The sequence below is a fragment of the Mirounga angustirostris genome, unplaced genomic scaffold (assembly GCF_029215605.1).
Source record: "Mirounga angustirostris isolate CCGP_5_RB_7025 unplaced genomic scaffold, mMirAng1.0.hap1 SCAF_8, whole genome shotgun sequence".
NCBI classification, from domain to species: domain Eukaryota; kingdom Metazoa; phylum Chordata; class Mammalia; order Carnivora; family Phocidae; genus Mirounga; species Mirounga angustirostris.
In genome coordinates, this window is record NW_026991716.1 from 133,979,603 (window position 1) to 134,004,415 (window position 24,813).

Consider the following 24,813-nt stretch of genomic DNA (forward strand, 5'->3'; position numbering starts at 1 on the left):
TTCTTTAAAAGATCTTTAAAGTTAATTATTTCATGGCTGTACTACTGTTTTGCCCGATGAGGGAGGACTGACCTCGCTGGTGCCTCAGTTCATTCTAAGTATAGTTAATAAGACTTCTTGGGCAACCAAAATGTTCATTAATAATGAAATCATTACATCAAGTGGGGGATATCCATGCTTCGGAATACTCTGAAGACACTCAATCAAATGAAGTGAATCAGTAGGTATTGACACGGAAGATGCGCTAAGCCATATTATAAAAGGCAACGAAAACAAAACAAAGTGCATCTTTCTCTCTCTCTCCCCCTACCCACATCTCTATTTATGTATAAATAAAATAGCACCCTGTATATGCGTATGGGTGCAAATGCATGGAGAAGGAATGGAATGATACACGCTCCACTGTTTAATGGTGAACCCCTAGAGAGCAGAGTGATGGCGATGGTTAGTTTGGGGAGGAAGGCTGATGAAGGGACACCTTTTGACTGAGTATTTTTTTTTTAAAGATTTTATTTATTTATTCATGACAGACAGAGAGAGAGAGAGAGGCAGAGGGAGAAGCAGGCTCCCGAGGAGCAGGGAGCCCGATGCGGGACTCGATCCCAGGACCCTGAGATCATGACCTGAGCCGAAGGCAGACTCTTAACCATCTGAGCCACCCAGGTGCCCTTGACTGAGTATTTTATTTGAATCTTTTTACAAGGACATTATACTCTTGTATGGCTTGTGTGGTTAATAAACCAAAATATTAAAACTATTAATACTGGTCACCTCCCCACAGGGCAATGGTGATGCCTGCTGGGGGACTGAAGTCTTTTGAGGCTGTCTAGTGAAAGATGGGGGAGGCGCAGTTGTCTTCTGGAGGGCACATGTGGCCTTGTGTGCCCCAGTTCAATTTATTACAACACCGTCAGTGTTTAGCAGAGATGATCAATTCCAGAAGTAGCCAGAGCTCCAGTGTGAGGGAAAGGGAAAGCAAATAATTTCTCAAACTAAACAGATTAAATTAAGTGCATTTTTCATTCATTAGAAAAGAGAGCAAGCCCTCCTTTGTTTTATTAATATATTTAAGTAGAGTATGGATTTTTGCCTTTCTTGGCCTCTTTGCCCCGTTCCCACTGGCCTGAGCTGTCTTTTTATTTGAATTATCTCTTTATTATATTAGGTTAAGGACCCAAGGCCATCTTGCATGGGACACACTATAAAATACCCATTATCATGGTTATGTATTATTGGGGTGATGAAGGAAGACAATTTATGAAGAAATGAGATTATTTCTTTTTTTCTATAATCTATCTTATTACAGTCTGCGGATTACATATGCAGTTCGGAAAAGGAACCAAATCTTCCAGTTGGCGGTTCTCTCTGCCCTGTCTACACGGCTGGGACATTAGGGGAACGAAAATGTATAAGCCAATACATTTATGCCTGCCATCTCCCCTCCCCATTTGCACACACCTATTTCATTCATCATTTTGACAGTTTGCTTGTGCAAAAGTTTTTTCAAGAGCTCTTTTCACAAATTGAGTGTGATGTGGAATTAATCATCCCGTTAGGCAGGCGTTAGAGGACGTTCATTGCGATGGGGCATTTGCACCCCCAGTGCTCAGGTCCTTTGAATTGCATCACAGACACTCCTCAACCACTCACACCCCCTTCCCTCATCCTGAAGGAGCGGTGTGTGCTCATCTGCCTCCAACTAAGTGAAGTTTGGCTCTTACTCCTGTGTTGAAAATACCCCTTTCACATCTTACAGCTTTCCCCTCCCCCCACCCACTCCCAAGCCATCATTCCATTTATTTTTACTTTGCCTTCTTGGGAAATTTCCTCCTAACCACTTCTCCCCCTCCTCCCTACCATCTTTAAAAATAAAAGATCGTTAGAAAGAAATTTTAAAACACCAGCTTCAAATAGAAAGTGCTACACATGATCCCAGACAAGCAGCAGGCATCCTATTGGCTATTCTCCTGCATTTTACTTAGAAGTGTTCTAGAATAACGTGGCAGAAGAGAAGGGTAAAGAGAGATAGTTTGCAAGGGTAACAACCAAGAAAACTTTGCAGTTTTTTTTTTTTTATTGTAGACTTGCAACATCAGGCTTGTATGTAAAAATGTATGCCTTTATGTCAACTGGTCTTGTATACAGAAAGAAAATCCCACCTAACTGCAGTTAACCCTTTAGATTTAAGTTTTCAGCTCTGAGCCCCTATGCTGCATTTTCCCTTTTGCTTGTTACAGAAGAGAACTATCTGGAAACTATAGCCCAGGTCTATAATCGTTAGGATGTTGTTGGATAAATATGTACTGCTGTGCTCTCCTGCACTTTAAAAATTATATAGATGCTGACAGTTTCGTGGAAAGAGTATTTATATCTCAAACACATGTAGGCGGCCCTGACAAATATTAGTTACCTAAGCCTAATGATAGCTGTAGTCAAAACACACACAGAGTGGCTTTAAAACAGAAAAACTTCTTAAACTTTTTCTCCCGCATGCACACTCTAACCAGGTGGGTCTTAAGTGGAATTTTCAGCGTAAACTTTCAATAGCATGAAATCTCACTTTTTGCAGAGTCTTGAAGGCAGAAATTAGAAATGCCCGCTCCCATCCTGACTCAGTAGCTAACCAACTAGATGACTTTGGACAAACCACTTCCCAGTCTCAGTACAGATGCTGACTTTCATGGTCATATGCAAAGCTGGGAGGTTAAGACCTCTCAAATTATTTTGTGATTCTATGCTTTTAGCTTTTTTTCTCCCATATGCCATTATCCTGACCTTTATTTTCAGTGGAATATTGCCCCAATATTGCCACCAATTTCTGTAAGTTATAAAAACATTTTTTTAAAATTTCTAATTCTTTGGTTTCTTTTTTTGGGGGATAGAGATCAATGTCCCTGTTTTATAGTTTTGTGGTAATTGCTTAACCCTCCCACTGAAACAGCCTTGAGAAACCCCATAAACAGAGCCCAGAAATAACAATGAAATAGTGAGGGAGGAGGTGGTATGAGGATTTTGCAGATTCCTATATGGACTTTTAAGATTTTGTGGGTTCTTACAAGAATTTTTCCTATTTGTAGTAAAATAATTGGAATATATTCTTTGAGTTATAAAACTACTGAACAAATAGTCTTCTTGGTTAAATAAAAAATGAATTAATCTTAGTAATCTAGAATTTTATAAAAAATTACATAGAAGTCATTTGTTCATTTTGGCACACTTATTGATTTATTAAAAAATTGTAGTGTGTACGTGCATGCGTGTGTGTGTGTGTGTGTGTATCTTATAAAGATACCCAAAGAAGCCTCATGCAAGGAGCTCAGAATCTTTTAGGAGAAATGAGATCCTTTGTGAACATGACATGAAAGCACATGGATAACAGATTATTGAAAGAAGGGTGAGGTGTTATAAGTCTGGTGTGAGGAGAGTGAGGGGCTTGTCATATCAGTGTCAAAGGGCCTGGCACATAGTAGGTGCTCAATAGATATTCATGGAGTGAATAAGTGAATGAAAGCGAGACATGCAATCCATCACGTGTGAAGTATAATGTGACCTTTAGTGTTGTGAAAACCATGAAGCAAGAAGCTGCCTCTGTGGATGGGTTTTACGTGGTAGACAGTGAGAGGAAAGAAAAAGCTTAGAGGGATTGAGAAATCATCATAAATCATAACAAAGCATTGCTGGGTCGGGGGGGGGTCCGAATAAATAAAAGAGTAGCTGTGTTGCTTGTTTTGTACCATAGACTGAATGTCTGTGTCTCCCAAAATTCATATTTTGAAACCTAATCCCTGATGCGATAATATTCAGAAACGGGGTGTTTGGGAGGTGATTTGTTCATACAGGAGGAACCCTCACACATGGGATTTGTGCCCTTATAAAAAAAGACTCCAGACTTCTAGACCTCTGTATCTACTTTTTCCTCATTGAGTTGCAAACTGCAAGTCAACAAATTTGACCCTTTCTGACCAAAACAAACAAACAAACAAAAACTCAAAACACTATCAAGAGCTACCTCACCACCCTGCTATGGGAAGTTAGAGTTAGAAGATGGTCGCCCATCAACCAGGAAGCAGACTCTCATCAGACACCAAGTCAGCGAGTCTGTTGATCTTGGACTTCCCAGTATTGGAACTGTGAGAAATCTGTTTTTGCTGTTAACAAGTGACCCAAGTCTATGATATCATGGTATAGCAGCCCAAACGGACTAAGACACTTTGTTGAACTTATTGTGGTATAGAGGAAAGATGAGTCTGCATTCAAAAAGTCTAGTTTTGAACTCTCGTTCTACTATTTATTAGCTCTCTGTGCTTTGGGTTCCTCAGTAGTAAACTGAGGATGTTACTTATCCGAAAGAACAATTATGATAATTTGATAATATGACGCTATCATTCCTATGAGCTTTGTGATCAGCTTCAGTTTTCTCATCTGTACATGGGAATAAAAACGGTGAGTTCCTTAAAAAGATGATGTGAGACTGTATGTATAAAATGGCTAACTTCCTGCCTGCTAGGTAGTCAAGGCTTGATGAATCTAAGCTATTAGTAACAGTAGTACTAGTAATCTATCTACATCTTTGGCAGCTATAATGAACTTTTATATCATTTTATACAAATCTACATTACATTATTTACACATCACATTATTGATTTGTCCTATTTGGTGTTAAAACTCCCTGTAGGATATGGACTCTTATTTCTCCATTGTGCAGATCAGGAAACCCAGCTCAAAGAGTTGACCTGAGTCACTCAAGACGATGCTTCTAGTGAGGGTGGAAATCAGGCTGAGGCGGATTCTCTGGCCCAGGATCCCTCAGTCTGCCTACAATACAATGGTGGCAGTCATATCTACCATATGTTGGTTATGTCATGGAAAGAGCCAGATGGATCTAAGTTTGAATCCTCATTCTGCCTTTTATTACCCATGTATTTTTAGGGCAGTCACTTTGGTTTCTCTAAGCTTCAGGTTTTTTTTTTTTTTTTTTTTTAATGTGAAAAACAGGCTTGCTATTATCTACTGTATAAGGTTGTTGGTAATTAGAACAACCAAATGAGAAAATGTATGTCAAGCACCTATCACTTGGAAACTCATGAAATGATAGCTGATTTTTCTCTTATTTCTTAGTTGGAAAAGCCCCAACTTTAGAGATCTTCTGGTATTGCCCCCAGGGCTTCAGAGAATACTATTCCTTAATAAATGTTAGGTGGAGAAAGTTTCCATGGCTAACTAAGCTTGGGAAGGATGGGTGAAACAAAACTGAAAGAGGTTCTTTTCTACAGAACTTATTTAATAGGCTAATAGATGATGTGAATCTTCTAGATTGGGATTTGTAGTAGCTTAAGTTCTTTTGACCACTGAATTCTCTTTAGTGGACCATAGCACATGACTAATGTTCATACCTAACTCATGTTAGATAGACATGCTAATCTAATCAAGCAAATTCCTTTGCTAGAGGAGGAAACTGGAGCCAAAGTGTGAACCAGGGAAGTGGCAGAATCAGGCCCAGAACCAGGCTTGCCTGACATCCTGAGTCCTCCTGAACGGACACCACTCGGTGTTAACATGGCTCCCTTTCTCCTGCGGCTCCTCAGAGGGTTAAAGTATGGACCGTCTTTGGGTAGGACAAAGGAAGGAAGGCAGCTATGGAGGTGTCTTGTCAGAGAACATTCAAGAAATGACCAAAGAGATTCGGAGCTGGGCAACACCAAGCAAGCAGGCCAATGAATCCCAACTGTGGCATTTTTGCTTCTCGTTAAGACCCCGAGTCCACGAGAGGAAGATGCTGAATCACATACTTGCAGCCATAGTATCAGGCTAAAGAGACTAAGAAAAGGCCGCCTGTTAATGTCACTAACAGCAGCCCAGTCACAAAGCCGTTTGCAGCCTGTCCCTATTTTACCGACATGAGCAATTACATGCCCTGTAATGGCAATGAAGCAATAAAATTTACGTCTTGTCATCTTTAACAAGATTAGACATAACCCTTCTCATAAATGTAATACCGAATGGAGATTTTTAAGAACATAAGTATAGTTAAGGATCCCTGAGTTTATCCCTCATAGTTAATTAAAATCCTCCCCAAGAATTGGCAGATGATAGATAGAAGGATGTTGAACCTTTTAATCCATGGGAGTGTGAACTGATGATTTTTTCCATACCTTGCTCAGCTTCAGCTGGGTTTGTGACTCACACTTGTACCATATAGATTTCAGAAGAGAGGCGAAGGGAGTGACCCCTATTCCCGCAGCGATGCACACGCTCACTGGATAGTGAAATACGTCCGTCAGTGCGGTTCCGAACGGCCCGTCCACCGCCAGCCTGCAATCACGAAGTGCAGCCCTGTGACATTCAGAACGCTCTGCTTTGGAAAACAAAGCCATCCTCAACCGATGCTTTTCATAGGATGTGTTCGCAACTGTGCACAGGGGGTTGGCTCTGTGCTTGAGGATGCCATGTTAGGAGAGCCTGGACTTAGCAGGAGGAAATGGGGGCCTGTCTCCTAGGGGTGGGGGATGACCAGACAGGCCAGTCCAGGTGCCATTCACGGGAGGACAAAGCCTTGCTTCTCTGGCTCGAGCTCACACCTCTTCCACATGGCAAGCTCTTACAATTCTTAGATGCTTGTTTTGGCTCCAGGCATCATGAAGCCTCGCAGAAGAGGCTTTTTCTTTTTCTTTTTTTCTTTCCCTCTCCCTTTCCCTTCCTCTTCCTCTTCCTCTTCCTTTCCTTTCCTTTCTTCTTTCCTTTCCTTTTTTTCCTTCCCTTCCCTTCTCTTTTTTCTTTTCTGCAGCTGCCATCAGAAGAATAAAGCAGAAGCAGAAGGTGGTTTAGAAGTCTTATCTCTTAACTCTTGCTAACGTGCTTCTCCTGTTTTTACTTATTCAGTCCCACATCTTAGTATATCCATATAATTTTAGTCTAGAAGCCATTCATTTGGAATAAATATGATTTTGAGATAATTTGTCAGTTATGTGGAATTTCTAAAGCTTGTTATTTCAGAGGATGTGAACTCAAAATCTGGGTTTTTGTCTGAAATGGCACTGATGTCTTTGCTTAGCAAATTTTTCTTTGAAAGGATGAAGCATATTTATTGAATAAATACAATTGTCTTTAACATGGTCCGGAATAGACCAGCCCCTGGATTCTACTCCCTTTCTCAACAACAGTTCTCCACACTGGCTTTTCTTTCATTTCCTAAAATACAGAGTAACCCCACCCCCCTTTTGCCCCAGGACCTTTGCATGTGAAAATCCAAGTAACCAGAAATACTCTGTCCCGGTTCCTCCCCACTCTCCCGACTTGGTTATTAGTTATCCTTTCATTAGGTCTTATCTGAATCATCATTTCCCTGGGGAAGCTTCATGTACCCTTTAGACTAGGCTAAATCCCCTTATATAATTTATAGCCCCATGTACCCATCCTCTGGAGTCCTCATCACATTTGTAATTTTACAGTTTTTTGGGTGTGTGTGCATGATTTGATTTGCATCTATCTTGATCACTGGACCACAAGTTCTCTGGAGGGAGGAGCCAGGTCTGTCTTTGCTCCCCTCAGCATCCCAGGGCTGTGCATGCTCTCTGGCATGGAGCTGTTCAATAACAATTCATTGAATAAATTGTAAAGGGAATATTTAAACTATTTCAGTCAGCAGAATGTATTAAATAACCTCAACTATTCCAAAAGCACACATTTACATATGAACAAAGATATGCTAATTAAAAGGCTTCTAAGTTATTCATAACCATTCCCTAAGGGGTGTCTGTTGAAGGCACCCGAGGTTGGCCCATTTGGGCTTACTATGTGTTCATGAAAGTTCAATTGGGTTTTATTTTTAAATATTCCATATTCCAGACCTCCTAATAATTCAAATTAACTCTCCTCAAGTTAATCTTAATTAATAAGGCTTTATTATATATTGATATGTGGAAATGGAAGAATAAAAATAAAAGGTCATTAACCAGAAAGGGTTAGTATCTCAGCCCACTGTAGATTAGTTTATAAATAATTAGATAAGGGGAATCGAGAGAGAAAAAATGAAACTGTCCAAGGATTAAAATGTCTTATTGTTAATTGTTTTTATAATTAGTTGTATTTGGGATTTATTTGACACTGATTTGAAAAGATAACAATGAAACCCAAAGAAGAATTGTGTCGTATAATCCACAGAAATACATAATAAACACATTTCCACATAATTAAAATTGAGAATCTAAGCTGGAAAAGGCAGGAGAAAATATTTAGTCCAACTTCCCTGCTAATATAGTAATCCTTCCTTCCACAACCCTGAGAGTTGATCCCATTCTGATGTTAAATTGCAGGGCACCTTGTTCCGTGTAGGGGCAGTTCAAAGCAGGAGATAGTTTTTCTCATGTCTCACTGAAATCTGTCTTCTGACAACTCACGCCGCTCGCCTTCCTGAGAAACACATACCAGGTCTCTTCCCTTTCTTGTCTCAGCCCTTTAAGTGGTTGATCGTGGCTATCATGACACCCTGATTGTTCTTTTTTGGACAAAAATGTCTCCATTTCTCAAGACCTCACAATCCTGAATTGGCTTCCTTTGCACAAATTCTTGTTTATCTAGTTCACTCAGCTACTTCCTCTTTCATTCGGACACAGAGTTTAATGATGCAGCTTTTCCAGCATCTACACCGTGTGGTTCCTTGTTGCTTTCAGTCGGGAGCACACCCACCCACCTCATCGACCTCCAACCTCGACTCTCTGAGCCCACTGCCTTTGCTTCATCTACATGTTCTCCCTGTTGATCATCACTTTCATGGACGTCTCTGCAGTACTTGACCTTTCTTAGTTTGCTCGTAATAATAACTAACCTTTTCTTACTATGCAATATGTGAAGGGCTTTATAAGGACATTTATTCTTAAACAAAGTCCTAGATACTATTATCATCTTTATTTTACAGATAAGGAAACTGAGGCACACAGTTACATACATTCTCTAAGATCACATCCAAAACTGGGCTTTGAACCCAGGCTGTTGGATGTTGGTGTCCTTGGCTCTGGGCAGTAGGTTAAATCACTGAAAACTTTAGCATCAACTCTGAGAAATTCCTCCATTTTATCTCAGAAGGCAAAATCTTTTATTTTTTTATTTAAAAAAATTTTTAGATTTATTTATTTATTTGAGGCGGGGAGAGGCAGAGGGAAAGGGCGGGAGAGAATCCTCAAGCAGACACTCCATGGAGTGTGGAGCCCCACACAGGGCTTGATCCCACGAACCTGAGATTATGACCTGAGCTGAAATCAAGAGTCAGATGCTTCGCTGACTGAGCCACCCAGATGCTCCTTTTTCCTGGGGCTGGTTTAAATCCTTTCTGGGTTCAAAACAGTGAAAAATTATAGTGCTCTCTGCCATGTGTTTGATTCAATTCAAAATCGAAACAACCCTAAGAGATAAAAATCATCCAAGGAAGTCCAATAAAATTCTGATTCTTAATATATTGAAGAGTTGAAGAAATTGTAGGGTTTTTTTGGTTCTACTGTTAATCCATATGCCTACACATGTATAGAAGCAGAGGTCAAACGAACTTAACAAATGAAGGGAAACTGCTCTGCTTCCAACAACTCATTTTTATTCATTCGATAAATATTTATTGAGTACCAACTAAGAGTTAGGGCCTATTCTAGGCACCAAAGACAAGATAACAAAGTGAACCACATGGATAATGTCCCTTTTCTTATGGAACTTCCATTCTAGTGTGGGAAGATATATAGCAAACAGATAAACGAACAGAGATTTAGTATGTCAGGTGGGGATAAGTACTATGCAAAAGAATAAAGTAGGGCTTGGGACAAGGCGATTACTGAGAGTCAGTTGGGGGAGGTGAAGGAGCAGCCTAGCAGAAATCTGGGGAAGAATGTTCCAGGTGGAGGAGGAACAACAGTGGTAAAGGTGCTCGGTGTGGGAGAAAGCCAAGAAGTCTGGAAGAATGGCTGAGTTCAAGGAGGGAGCAGGAGGTGGGGCAGGGGAGCCCAGGGAGGCCTGGGGGTGGGGGAGAGGGCATATGGTGTCAGGCCATGAGCTGACAAGGCATCCCACAGATAGAAAGCAAATTGACCCCTGAGAGACATGTTCCAAGTTCTCATTGGGTTATTGGCTGAAATGCTAGCTGGTTTGTGAAAGGCAAGTTTGGTTCATAGACCGGAGAACTGTATGCACTAAGAGTAGAGACCAGGCTGACAACAGGTTGGAAGTATTGATCTTGGCAATGCCAAAAGGAGGGCAGGGACGTGTGTGTGTGTATGTGTGTGTGTGTCTAATTTTATTTCTGATTTTAAGCATTTGCACCGCATTCTGAATCTTAGAATTCTATTACACTGTTTCCTTTCCATGATTAAAAAGAGAAGGTCTTAAATGGAGGAGGAATCATCTGACTTGGGCTGTGGTCTGACAGGATGATGCTTACACTTGGTTTGTTATCATTACCACTCTTCAGTTCCAATGTTTGAAATGAAGGCATGTGACTCTTCCTAGCCACTGGACACAAGCAAGCCCAGAGCTATATGGTCACAGTTCAGTGTCCTATGGGAGGGAGGAAAGAGGGACACTAAGCTGATTAGATTCTGTGCCTTACATTTATTCTAGTGCCTAGTTTGCCACCTGTATATATTTGTTAAAGTAAATGAGCTAAAGCATCCGTACTGGGTCTGGTATTTATTAATTTTTCCATTAAATATTTTCTCTGTATGCAATACATGTCGGACACTGCTCCAGGCACCGGGCATAGATGGGAGGACAGGCAATGCCCCGCCCCCAGGAGGTTCCATGCCAAGCGTATCCTGACCGTGTTCACTCCCTAATTTCTTCTGTCAGTGGCCACTGCTTGCTAGTTTCTGACACCCTCCAAGGACGGCAGGAGAAGGAATCTCTTGATGCTTCTTTTGAAAGGTCAAATTCTTTCAAAATGTTTTTCTCAACCCTTTTTGTGTGTGCCCATTTTCCTGGGGGCTTAAACATGGGTTTGGTCTGCCTCTTGGGTCATCCTGCTGGAAGAGTGGGGATCACTGCCAAAGGGAGCTAAGGAGCGCTCATTGACACTGGGGCCCATGCTTGTCTGAATAGGATGTTGTCTTTGAATTGTGTCTCCCAGATTTCTAGGTTGAAGTCCTAAGCCCGATACCTTAGAATGTGGCCTTCTTAGGAAATAGGGTTGTTGGAGGTGTAATTAATCAAGTTAAGATGCAGTCCTACTGGAGGCGGGCAGGCCCTGAATCCAACATGACTTGGATTTATAAGAAGAGGCCACAGAGACACAGACACGAGAGGGGAGAATATCATGGGATGACAGAGGGCACTGCTGCAGGTGCAAGCCAAGGAATGCCACGGATTGCTGGCAAACCCCCCAGAGCGGAGGGGGAGGCAGGGCAAGAGTCTCCCTGAAAGGTTTCAGATGGAGCTCGGCCCTGCTGTCCTTTAAATTCAGCCCCGGGGTCTCCAGAACTGGGAGAGAATACATTTCTTTTCTTTTTTTTTTTTTTTTTTAAGATTTTATTTATTTATTTATTTGACAGAGAGAGACACAGCGAGAGAGGGAACACAAGCCGGGGGAGGGGGAGAGGGAGAAGCAGGCTTCCCACCGAGCAGGGAGCCTGATGCGGGGCTTGATCCCAGGACCCTGGGATCATGACCTGAGCCGAAGGCAGACGCTTAACGACTGAGCCACCCAGGCGCCCCGAGAATACATTTCTGTTGTTGCCGGCCACCCAGTTTGTGTTCCTTTGTTACCACAACCCTAAGAAATGAATATGGATGTCATTTGTGCTTTTCCACCCTTCCCAGACCGACCCTCTGCACATTGACCTTGCAGCAAAATTAAATTGTCTGTGTGCAGGTTGATGCTGATTGCATTCGGCCTCTCGAAGTTCTAGAGAGAGGAGGCAGCGTTTTGTCATCTCTCTATTTCTGGCACCTAGAGGAGGTTACGAGTACTTGTTGCATGCACACAGGTGGCACCAACAGATTGAATGGCACAACTTTCTGGACCATTCGATCACTTTGTCACTCTATGAGTTTCAATCTGCAATTGTTTAGCTCTTTCTCCAGGGGACGGGGCCTGCCAGCCTCACTCTGACTGTAAAGCATCCTCCTTAGGAAGACCAAAATAACAAATACAAAGACCTCAGCCTGCAAAAGCAAAAAGCTCACAGGGCTGTCTTACTCATTGCGGGCTGCATGTAATTAGTCAAGTGTTGTTTTGGAGCTGAGAAAGCACAATGCTCCTTCTTCCTGGATCACTGCTTGGCTTTGTTGCACATTTGTTTTTTTTTTAGAAATGTACTTGCTTCTACTGGAAATCCACTAAATTAGACTGCATATAGGTGCTCAAATTTAAAAAATGGATTAAAACTTGCCATCTAGAATAAAGATATTGCTGGATTTGGGAAGCCTGCTGATGCACGAAAATGACTTATTTGTTATACTCTTCTAAGTTATAGGTAAAAATGAAATGGGCTCCAACCTTGGCAGGCTCCAGAGCTCCTGTGGGGCTGGTCCCTCTGCCCCGAAGGCCTTACATAAAGCTTCTGTCCAGTCTCCTGCCGCCCGGATGTGGACACTGAAGAAGTTCTCCTGAGGAGCGGAGGTGAGGGTGAAGGGGTGCCACTCCAGCCGGGATACGGAGGGGCACTGGATCAGGACGTATTGCCCTGGGGCCATTTTAAAGTTCCGCTTTTTCATGTGAAGTTCTAGAACTCCAGACGGGTGGCTCACCACCTAAATCAGAGCAAGAGAGTCGTTTGCCTTTTTTCCTCAGGTGAAGGGAGAAGACAATGACTTTTGTCCACCAGAGGATTTTACATTCTAGAACCGGCTTTTTTGAGGGGTCCTTTCCATCTGCCATTTGCTGTTACCTTCCAAGGATCTTTGCCATCCCTTTTATATCTGGCTTGGCAACTCCAGCAAGCGTGAAGCTTACCTCCTTCAGAGTGCCATCTGAAATTTGGGTAGCTGCACCTCGTGGTGTCTGACACGTGACTTTATGCCCCCGACGGCCAAGCTCTCGCTAGCGCAGTTAACCAGGATCAAGAGGATAGGAGCCAACATATGAGACACTGCACTTAATGATGCTTAGGGTTATTAAAATACCCACCGAACCATCTCCATGGTTTTAAAATGTAGGTCCTGTCTGTTACCATTTTCAGTGACCTGTATCTTTTCTCAATCCCTGGTTGATTGGGCCCTATTATTTTTTCATTCTAAGTGGAAAACAATCCTCAAATTCACTGTGACATGTTTCGCTTTGTTTTTTTTTTTTAGTCAGGTCTCATCCATGGTCCTGCTCAGGCTCTGAGTTTGAGGTGTATGGAAGTAGCAGGCAAAGACTCTCCTCGCTTTTTTAAGAGCCGTGCCAAGTGCTGCTTATCGGAAGGAAAGAACTGATTTCCCTTCTTTGATTTCCATCTTGTTTCCTGGAAAAAAAAAAAAAAAATCTCTCTAGGCTCCTGTGCCTTCTTTTGTGGCAGGAGGTGAAAGGGAGCGAAAGCAAATGTCTAGATCCTGTGACAGTATTTTTCCATTTGGAAGAGGATCTCAGCGCATTTTAATCATTAGTTCTGTTTCCCATCTCCCTACTGATATTTGTTCTGATTCTGCTGTTAAACTGTCTCCCTAGTAACGGCTCTAGTGGATTTCCAGAAGTTTTACTGTCTGGCTTTTGACGTAGCCTGATATCCTTTGGTGCTTAACTTAAAAGCAGCAACATGGAAACAGCTTAAAACAGAAATATGAAGCAATTTCTATGCATCTGCTTTCATGAAGACAGTTAAGGAGAAAGGGGATTCTGTTAATATTGTATTAGCAATATAAGTTTGGTTAGCAGAGCATTTCTTCTTGGACCTTTAAAACACCGGGGGCCGGGTCTTTGGTACTTTTCAGTCTCCTAGACATGTTTTCCATCTTCCTCCAGCATTTGGTAAATTGGGGAGCTGTGAGGAGGGGTGCAAGGTTGGAAAACACTCCCTGGGGCCCTCACTCACTAGGTGGGGCTTCGCGTGGTCCCTCCCCTCTCACTCTCCCTCTCACTCTGAACCTGAGGGTGACCATTCCCTGTCCTCTGCTCAGTAGCTCCGAGGGGAGCGTGTGGCCTTGAAAATGTCTATTATTTGTGTGTTTGCAAAATCGCCATCTTTATGTGTTGAACGGAGTGATTATATTAGAAGTTACCATAACCAACGTAAACCAACCAAAGCTGAGTCAGTCCCCTTGCCCATCCTTCCCAACCCCCCAGTGAGAAACTGAAATACCCCAACCCCCCAGTGAAAAACTGAAATAAAGAGCAAAACGGATGGTTCCTGGGCTGCACCGTAACCTTTATCAGAATTCTGTGTACCGGTCTGGAGCCCTCATCCCTGTCTTCAGTAAAATTAGTCACACTAAAAGATACGCGGGATATAAGCAATTATTAGAACAGAAGATGGGCCTCTAAATTACAGACCGTTCTGCAATAAAAATGGCAAATTAAAAGCTTGGGCTAATAAAAAATTTTCATCTACACTCAGGCTTTTATTCACACATAAAGCTACACGCATACCTTGGTAATGACAACTTCTTGTTGAAACTGCCAAAACCTAATTATTCTTTCACACGCATATAAGACCACAGGGCCTAAAACCCATTTCCAAGCCTGTAGAGAGCAGCAGAGAGAGAGAGAGAGAGAGAGAGAGGAAAAGGAAATGAAAATAGAATCCAAATATTTTCTATTTGAACGAGATCAATACACAACATGATGGGATTCAGACATTTTCCTTTAACTTTGGGCCAGTTATCAACAATAAAGATATCTCCTTGTATTAAGTACTATAACATTCAATTATTCCTTGAAGTCTACAAGCTTATTTCAGAGTTTAAACTCTTCTGTATTAGTTTTTATGCTTACTTGATCAATGATGCCTTTATGTAATTAGAAATAATTGAATTTGTAAAGAAATAGGAAAGCAGATTGATGTTTACGTTACATAGGATAGGGTCATAAATGCTCCCAACTCAGCCAAAGTCAAGGGCTTACAGAGTTACATTCTTGAGCCAAAATAGGACATGGAGAATGAAATAAAAACATCGTGAACAGTAATTTTTTGGGCCACCAATGCGTCACAACTTGGGGGTCTGCCTGAAGAAGCACCCACACCTGCACACCCACACCCACACCCACACACACATTCACACACACAGGCATATCCAATGTTATCAGGAATAAGACATAAAGGTAGTGTCTCAGAACTTTAAACGTGGGTTTACAGAATCAGAACAAAATCTTCCGCAATCTTCTGGACAATTGTGACAGCGAATATTTCCATTCTTAATAAATCCCTTCCTATGTTAACCTTTCATGAGAATAATCAGTATCACTGAAGATCAGTTTGCCAGCAGGCTAGTCTTGTTCCAACTGCTGTGTACAAACATACACTTAAAATGTTTGAAGACTTGGGGCGCCTGGGTGGCTCAGTTGGTTAAGCGACTGCCTTCGGCTCAGGTCATGATCCTGGAGTCCCTGGATCGAGTCCTGCATCAGGCTCCCTGCTCGGCAGGGAGTCTGCTTCTCCCTCTGACCCTCTTCCCTCTCATGCTCTGTCTCTCATTCTCTCTCTCTCAAATAAATAAATAAAATCTTAAAAAAAAAAATGTTTGAAGACTTACACTAGGTCTGATACCAAACAACGCCACGAGGCGTATGGTATTCTCTTTGTTTCACAGAAGAAGAAACTGAGGCTCAGCAAGATCAAGCAGATTGTCCGGGTCACAAAAGTAATGAGGTGCACCAGAAAAACATGAGCCCAGAGGGGTCTGACCGCCTGCCCCGTGCATTTACCACCGAATTGTGCTTCTTTCTGTCCCGTGTTGACATTGCTACTGAGCCTTGTTTTACAAAACATTAGAGACTCAGTCATTCATTGAATTTTGGGATGTTAAGGGTTCTCTGAAATCTCATCTAATTCTTCATTTAAAGAAGAAAAATCCCTGACTTTGTGGGAACTGGTAGAGTGGTGTAGGGAGACAGAACTTGATCCTGGGGGAGCTCGGACTAGAACTCAAGCCTTTCATAATTTCCCTAAATCCTCTGCTTGGGATTCTAAGTGCACCTCGACCTTCCTGCTAGCACACTAGCTTAGGAGCAGGAACGATGTCTCACCTTTTGAACTCATGTTCACTAAAACCTTTCTGGCTGGCTCACCATCTTTATTGCTCTTTACTCTTGCCCATTATCTTGTTTGGTCTGTTCTGTTGATGGGTCACAAGCCCTTTAGTGTTATTTTTGCTTCTGTTATCTTTCTTGTGTATTTCTCTTTTGTTTACTGCTGGGTCTGTTTGCATGGCATCTCTGCTCACCTACATCAACACTCCTTGCTTTTTCCCTGGGAGCCTCTTGTTCGCCTGATAAAGGCTCGATTTATGCAGGCAACACAAAGCAATTTGACCCACTTATTCTTTTATGCCTCAGTGGGGTTCAGCAACGTGTTCAGCATAGCAGAGAGAACAAAGCCTTTTGTCCACCTGTGCTGTGGGTGAGGCGGTATGATGAGCAGAGTAAGGGAGAAGATAGGAAGGGGTAGACATGAAGGATGGGGTTGGACCAAGGGAACGAATCCTTTGGTCTCTTATGCTTGAATGAACCACAGAGTGTTTTGAGAATTGGTTTGGATATTTACAGAAAGGATAGCAAGAATGCAATTCTTTCTATGTGAGCTTAGAGAGATATTTGGAAAAACACTCAACATTGGGGCTCCTGGGTGGCTCAGTCGGTTAAGCGGCTGCCTTCGGCTCAGGTCATGATCCCAGGGTCCTGGGATCGAGCCCCGCATCGGGCTCCCTGCTCAGCAGGAAGCCTGCTTCTCCCTCTCCCTCTGCGTGCCTCTCTGCCTACCTGTTCTCTCTATCTCTCTGTCAAATAAATAAATAAAATCTTTAAAACAACAACAACAACAACAACAACAAAAAACACTCAACATAGTCTCTATGTACTTTTACAAATAATCTTCCACGCCCATTTTAGAAAGTTTTAGACGTCACACACTTCATTTTGGTGGTGTCAAGTCAGTCATGGTCTCCGATTCTTCCATATTGATAAAAATGAAACAGATTATTTTTCCTTATACGGTTAGTCAGGAAGGAGAATGTAAGCTATGAATCCTTGGCTCTATCTCTACTCTAGTATATAAATTGATCCAGGAGGAGAAAGCCCAGTTTGGGTATACCGTGATACTCCCGGAGCCCCTGGAAGTTAGGGAGTGAAGGACAGGAGTGGCCAGAGGTGAATATTAGGTTATCCTTCAGCAACAACTGGGATAGACAAGTGTGAGTAAAGACAGAAGGAGGCCAGGCCCCAGGGCAGGAGGGGCTCCTGAACTGAGTCTCAGAAGACCGGGCTTCTGGTCTCGGGGTTACCATCCCTCCACCTATGCCTTGTGGCAAATCTTGGGCCTTTTATGTTCAAATTTTCCGTTTTGTAAAATGAGAGTGTTGGAGAAAATTATTGGTTGGCTTTCCTCCAGGCTCTTAAATGTTTTAGTTTTATTCATGGAGATAAATACAGTGTCAGGGGTATGTTCTCAAGGAGAGCAGTAGAGAGTGGACAAAGTGAGGGGTGGGAGAAGGCTGGAGCTTCAGAATGAATGTTGAAGAGAAGAGAGATGAAATTTCATGGCCACAAGAACTCTGGTTTCTTGGTGTGGCTTTCCTGGGAATGCCTTTTGTGACCACAGGGAAGAAACTAAAACAAGTTCTCCATCTATTACATAAAGGGGCAGGGCTATTTAATATCTAAATTTCTTTAATGCTAAAATACGCTATGGCTTCTTTGCTTTAGTTTTTCTTCTCAAAAAATACTCAAAAAAGTCATGGTACAGTGAATATTTTATGATGGAAATAAAGCTACATTGATTTAAAGCTGCAATAACGAAACTTGTTTCTTCCACTTTCACTCCTGGTTTTTCATTCCTACCAGAAAATAAGAACATGCTGGCTCTGATTTTATTTTATGTGTGTGTTTAAAATGGGCTCTTTTTCTAGACAATAAGATTTCCAGGGGAAGGAACCATGTCTCTGCATCCTGAGTCTAGTGCAACTCCAAGCACATAAAAAAGAAAAAGTTTGCTGTACTAACTCTACCTCAGTTAAAGCTTCCTCCTCTACCATTGATATCATGCCCTAGTAATTTAAAAAGCATTAGCCTTATAATTACTATTATTATTGTCACTTGTTGATGCTGTAGTTAAATAAAATAAGGTGCTTCTTTGGCTAAGGAAGACCAGGCTTCTTTTGAGACCAAGTTCCATGAGTAACTCTATACTCTGGAGCCTTGTATGTGTCCATGAGTTGGAGACAGAAGGGGGCTGAGGGTATAATTGGTTCCCTTGATCAGTTCAGTGTCTCTGCGGTGATGTACAAAAAGCATTCTCCCTCCTAACATGGGCAGTAGTGCACCACTGAAGGTGAATTGACAAATGTTCTATCGATGAAAGAACTGTGAAAAGGCAGTTAGGAGAGGCAAAGAGGAAGAGATGGGTAGATGTGGTGCAGTGAAGCGCAAGAGCCCTTCCTTGTCCTTGGGATACCTTCTAGATTCAGTGTCTGCAAGACATCAGAGAGAATATTGTACATTCAGCCAAGCAGTAATTGCACAACCCACACATGCTTTGAATCAGGATCCATTAAAAATAATGAGAAAGAGTGACAACATGAGTTTGGGTGTGCAAGGAGGTGTAGCAGGGGAGAGTTAACAGAGAGATGGGTAAGTTCTCCCCTTTTAATAATAATTAATGTCAGCATCTGCTGCTGAGCCAGCTATGGTCTGTATTCATGAGGTGTGGGAGAATATTGATTTTTTTTTTTTTAATGGAGATGCTGTAGCTGAAGATTTTCGAGAGGCATTCATGTTCCTCATTAATATGCAGGCTGGGTCGTGGCTACCAATAGTTGAGTTTAAGACAGAGACAATCTATACTGACCATTAAAAGAACCATAGTCTAATGGGCACATCTATTCCGGTTCGGTTTTACACATTCCCCCTAGCAGTTTTCACTTTTAAAATCCAGTGCTTAATTTAATATTTTCGAGGATTTTAGAAAAAGTCCATCCTTAGAGTCTTCATAAGTTGATGACTTCATTTCCTAATCCCCCACCATTTACATACTATTATCTCATTTTTAATGACACATATTTTGGGGGCACTGTTTCCTTCTAGTTTTAATCTGCTGGCTTTACTGATTTGCTTTTATGCATCACCCAGCTGCCCGATGGTTTGCATCGTACGAAGATTCCCGAGGAGACCAAATAGGGTCATTATTTCTATTTACCTATGCCACAAACTATAATGATGACAGCATGCCCAGGAAATCTTACTTTTGAGATCTTGTGGACATTATCGTCTACTCTAATGAATTCGGTCTCCTTTTGTCTACCATCATTATTTTAGTCATGGGAGCTTAATTAGAACAGGAAGTAAATGCATCTAATACCCCAATTTTTTTGATCCCCAAAGTTGCAGAAAGCAAGAAGGCAAGCTTAATAAGGAGGGCATGCTTCTCATTTGGTTGTTGCTTAACGTTCGTTGGAGAAGTGGTGCTATTAATTCCCAGAATGGCGAGGGCAGTTCTGTAGAGGGACGGGGAGTTGAGCTTCTGAGCTGAGGGTGGCAAGCCAGAGACACAGTTGTTAGCGCTTGCGATGTTGTGCGATCCACCATAACAGACATCCACATTTAAGTGTGAGTGCAGGAGCACATTTCAAAATGGACAGAATAATTTTGGCAGTAAACCTCTTTTAAAATGATCCATAACTAGATTTCTCCATTAGCACACTTAATAAAGAGTTGGCTTTGTCTAGTGGTGACATGGGCTGTTCTTTTTCTCAAGCATATAAAGCTCTAGTTCTTTTAACTATGGAGACAGCTATTTTTTTTTAAAAGCTCTTGGGTTCGCTCTTACCGAAGGCTCCTTGCCAGAAAATTGAGGCATGGGGCATGGGGCCGCCTTCTGCCATTGAGCATAGTGGTCTCTACAGAAGGTGACGTTGTGCCGCAGTTGACTCTCGGGAGTTTGGCCTCGAACGATCCGACTTGCCATTAAAACAAAACAAAACAAAACAAAACCTAAACATTTAAAATTGATTTTGTGCAGTCTGATGATACCACTGACATATATTCTACAGTGGGCTCTGGAATAACACTTCAACTGTCTTGAAACTCGGGCTGTCACTCATTTCTCTCAACATCTTTAAAAATAGGAATTTAAGAAGCTTCAAGTAACTTTGAAGATCCCAGAAAAGAAGTGCCCCTCTGCGGTATCCTGTGTTAAATTGAAAGTGTCTATATTAGAGAATTCATAATGAAGGGAAATTGTTTGAACACATCCTTTTGTAGACTGTTGAATTTAATTAGGTTACATCTCGTCCTGATTGCTGATTTGGGCTAATTGGCTAACTTTGTACTATTTGGGTCTTTTGCAGATTTATTTAACTTCTACCCTTTTTGGTTTGTTTTTGAGCACCTAGAAGTTTTCAAGTGAAGGAGTCAGAAGAAGTGCCCTGAATAATGATATTTTTTCCCCCCAGTGACCACAAGCAGGAGTAGTGTTTGACAGGGTCAAAATAGGTCAGTGGGAAGTATGTCTTCAGGACTACATGATGAATCTGAGGGTGAAAAGGAAAGGCTGTCTTCGTGAATGGAGCACTGGATCAAGAGTCCTGTAATTCTGCTATATTATATCTGCCACAAATGCAGCTCTGACTGACCTTTGACAAGTTGCTCTGGTGTAAGTTCCTCGATTTCCCCATTGGTGCACTGGGCTGCCGAGCCTAAGAATTGAGGTAATGTAATCCAGGAGTTGCTCATTTCCTAGGTGTTTATGAATAAAAACCATTGACTTATTTTTGAGGAACATGCTACTCAGAGACTGAGAAACTTTAGCATCACACAGGCTCATGTCCTGGGTAGTCTGTGGAGTAACATGTCCCCTTTTGCATCGTCAGGCATTAGAGGAGGGAGGGGCAATGACCCTGGGAACCTCAGACCTCAGCCTGGAGAACTGACATTTTGGCCCTTGTCCCAATCTGTGTCGTGGAAGGCATCCAAAGCATCCCTTTGTGTTAGATGAGCACAACTATCTGTGAATCTCCCATGAAATGTTGATGGCCAGACATGGGAAGGGTGAATAATAAATAGGAGCCAGAGGAAAAGATTCTGTAAATTTTAACACCATCATTCTCAAGCTCTAGGTAACATTCTCTATATTATCTAAACCTCAGAACATTTCACAAATGCAGTATCTTTTTAAAAATTAAAAAAAGTTATGTCTTCATCTACGCTATCCCATAATAGAAAGATTAGTGGGCTTTAACACATTCCAATAATCCTCCTTTACTTGGCATTTTGTATAGAATTTGCAAATTACTTTTTGCTGTAAACAGTAGCTGTAGAATACTTCAAGCTGAGAGGATTAAATGAAGCCCTTATCCCAAAATAAGCCTTTCAACTAAGTTAAAATGACTAAAATATTTCATCTCATGAAATGTTATTTGGATATTAAAAAAAATATATCTCCAACGCAACACTGGCCCATTGAAATCCTCTTGTGTGAATGCAGGGAGGCAGGATCCGGGGACGTGTGCATGATTTTTGAGACGAGGAGCTCTAGACCCATATGGATTATGAAGAGTCTCTCAAACGTGCTACAGGGGTTAATGCCCCAGCATCAGGAGAAGAATCCACAGAGAAAGGGAGGACTGGCAGTCTTTGGGGTGGAGTACTTTGGGACCATCCATCCTGCTCCCCGAAATATAGAGAGTCAGGGTGGGGGATCAAGCATCAGAAGAGCCAACTGCTGATCTTTTAAAGACCAGAAAGCCATTAGCCAGGCAGCAGCATAAATAGGAACATTGACTGACTAGGATTCTAAGGATGAACAGAGGAATCGGCAGTTTTTTTGGGTAAAAATGCCCCGGGGGAGCAATGCTTCCTTCTACAATGTCTGCGCATCTGACGAGCTGGTGGATGGTGGGGAGCCGTGGCAGCAGCAGAAATGACCTCCTTCAGGAAGGAGAGAACTGAGCTGGAGGGAGGCCATTAGTGTGGGGAGGAGGAATGGAAGTGGCTTATCACGCAGAGCTGCCCTAGGGTCCTGAGTGAGCCCCTCTGTCACCCTGTTCTGTGTGCCTGGCCATGCCCCACAGTCTCTGTGGCCGAGCTCTTCCGAGTCAGGGCAGAAGCAGAGACCCCTCCAGGCTCAGCAGCTGCAATGGAGGGAGAAAAAAGTTCAAGAGAGGGGATGTGCTGATGCACATTCCTGCAGGTGTGGAGGAATGTTTCCCGGGAGCCAGTGAAGAGCTGTTCTGCAGGGCTTATTATCAGAAAAGGTTGGGTTGTCTGAAGACGGGTGCCCTATATTCGACTCTGGCATTTATTTGTCCTGGGACCTGGAGTGAATCACTTAACCCCCTGGACATGTTTCCTCCTTATGAAATAGGGCTGATGTCACCCTCTTCATTGGACAGGACTGTTGTTGGGATCAGACGGATCATGCACATGAATGTGTTCTTAACATTGTGAGATGGAAAAAAAAGGCATCGGTTTATGAAATAGTTAATGTGGGACAAAGTAGTGAATAGACATCAATGGGTTAGTTGGTCCAGAGTCATTTTGAGACTATTTAAAGAACTGAAAACATTGTATTTGAGCCGCACTACTCTAGTTTCCTGATGCAGAGATCAATAGTGTCAGGCAGATGTTGAATACCAGAATGGCATTGTATGAGATGTTGAGGCAAGAAGGAATCCTAGAAGTCAGATGGGGAAACTGAGGTCCATAGAATTTGAAGGACTTGCACATGGCCACGCTGATGACTAGTGGCAGAGCCTAGGTCTCACTGCCGTCTGGCACACAGTTCCCTCCCCCACACCGGGTTTCCCAGTGGGTGGTTTTGGTTAGGCAGAAATGACATCTAGGTGTCCAAAATATATATCCTGACTAATCCCATGTAATTTGGATTGTGAAAATATGTTCTGAATGAAACACAGATCTATTGTTTTCCCCACTCATTAAAATTTCTGCATCTTATAAACATGTCAATACTCCCCAACAGACTTAGCAAGAAAAATAAAGATATTACTTCACCATCTATGTTGCTTATTTTCAGTTACTAAAAAAAGGTGTTTGCCCCAGTGAATGTTCTTTTCCATACCTTCTATGTGTCCTTTAGTTCCTGCCAGTCGTGTTCCTCCATCCGAAGGGCTCTCTAAGATGATTTTGAGGTTCACAGACATAAAATCTTACACTTTGAACACAATATGGACTTACCCAGCCCCATGGATAGCCAGACTGATAAAGAAGATGATGAACACATGATGGGTGTACCAGAACAACTCATAGGAGACCTGTCTGATGAATTCGGTGGAAGAGGTCATGATCAAGATTAAAGCCAGAGAGATGATCAGGCCAGTAACACCCGCGATTGTCGTTAACAATTCAGTGATGGTGTTCTAAAAGAAACAAGCACCATGACATTGATATCTTAGTTCTACTTTTCCATTTTAGGGTCAATATTTGAGAGTTCAAGCAGGGGGTAATTTAGGATGTTCTGATCAGGAGCATATTAGCCTCAAAAAGGGGTCCCCATATGACTCAAGATGGGAGCTTCCTTGTCTTTTCCTTTTCCCGTTTGGTGGCAGACATTTGCTTTGCTCCATTCCATCAAATGCCACTGATCATTTATATGTTTTCCATCTGTATAAATCAATGTTCCTGTCAAAGTTATTATGTTGAATTGAAATGAAGACAATATATGAAAATGCATTTTAAGATAAAATCTTGCAAAATAAATCCAAGTCTCAAGTTTTGAATTTTTAAAATAAAAATGTGGATTGCCATGCCTAATTGCATTTTAACATTAATAAACACTTTTTTGGAGAGATCCCTCAGGGCCATTCCTAATAAAGCAGCTGCACATTCTGTTCCCCTGGTAGTTTATTCTTGCTCTTGCTTTTTAATTGGAAGGACCATGACTTGCATTTCTTTCATGCCACCTTGGGAGGCTTGGAATAAGGCTTTGTAAATCCTAGGTGATCAATAAAGATACAGCTATTCTTATCTGGTAGACACTGCCAAAAGACCAGCATTCTGACCTATGAGTGTAAGGGATGGTTAAAGAGCTTGTTAGAATATGAATCACAAAGCACTTTGTATTTACTGTGAGTTTTCCATACTCTTGCCAAGTCATTAGTATTCATACATTGTGTTACTATCGTTGAGACGACTGTGAGCTCAATAAACTCACACTGTATCTTTTGTCAGTAAAATCTCATTAATTTGGGCTGCTTTGAGATCTCAAGGTAATTTGGATAGGGACTTCTTGTTTATTTTTTTTTTCTTCATAGAGCAAATAGTTGAAATAAAATTGAAAGGGCTATGTCTAAAACATTTAAAAGATATTTTTTTTGCAAGTGTACTCAGGCATTTTAGAAGTCCATTTATATCATAGGATGTGCTAATTTCAAATCATCCTTCTTTGCTTATTAAAGCAAATCCCCACTTCCCTTTTCTTGCAACATATTTTTATAGACTGGTTTGAGTGGCCATGTATCTTCTAAAATAATCCCATTGCATCTCTTTAAAAATACTCTGTAATGTACACTTTGTGTTACGGATACTTTCTCCAAATGTACCAATTTGTATTATTGATCTTTCCCCAAATACCCTAAAGTAGAGGGTTTCTTGAACTTAATTAGCACTTACATAGTAGATTGCTTCTAAAATTTTGAGAAAACCATATTGGGAGTAACTTAATTATCTTGTTAAATTGCTTTAAAAGTACTTATAAT

General features: G+C 41.7%; 1 protein-coding gene across 1 annotated transcript in view; it reads right to left on the bottom strand.

Annotated features, from left to right (window-relative positions):
* The window catches only part of NOX3 (NADPH oxidase 3), a 56,191-nt gene that overhangs the window by 19,956 nt on the left and 11,422 nt on the right, over positions 1-24,813 (bottom strand). Inside the window, exons 6-10 of the mRNA XM_045866175.2 lie at positions 23,294-23,475; positions 19,929-20,058; positions 14,540-14,632; positions 12,470-12,723; positions 6,153-6,312 (exon numbers count right to left, since the gene is read on the bottom strand). Coding sequence (XP_045722131.2) covers positions 6,153-6,312; positions 12,470-12,723; positions 14,540-14,632; positions 19,929-20,058; positions 23,294-23,475 — 819 coding nt within the window. The remainder of the gene's footprint in view (positions 1-6,152; positions 6,313-12,469; positions 12,724-14,539; positions 14,633-19,928; positions 20,059-23,293; positions 23,476-24,813) is intronic.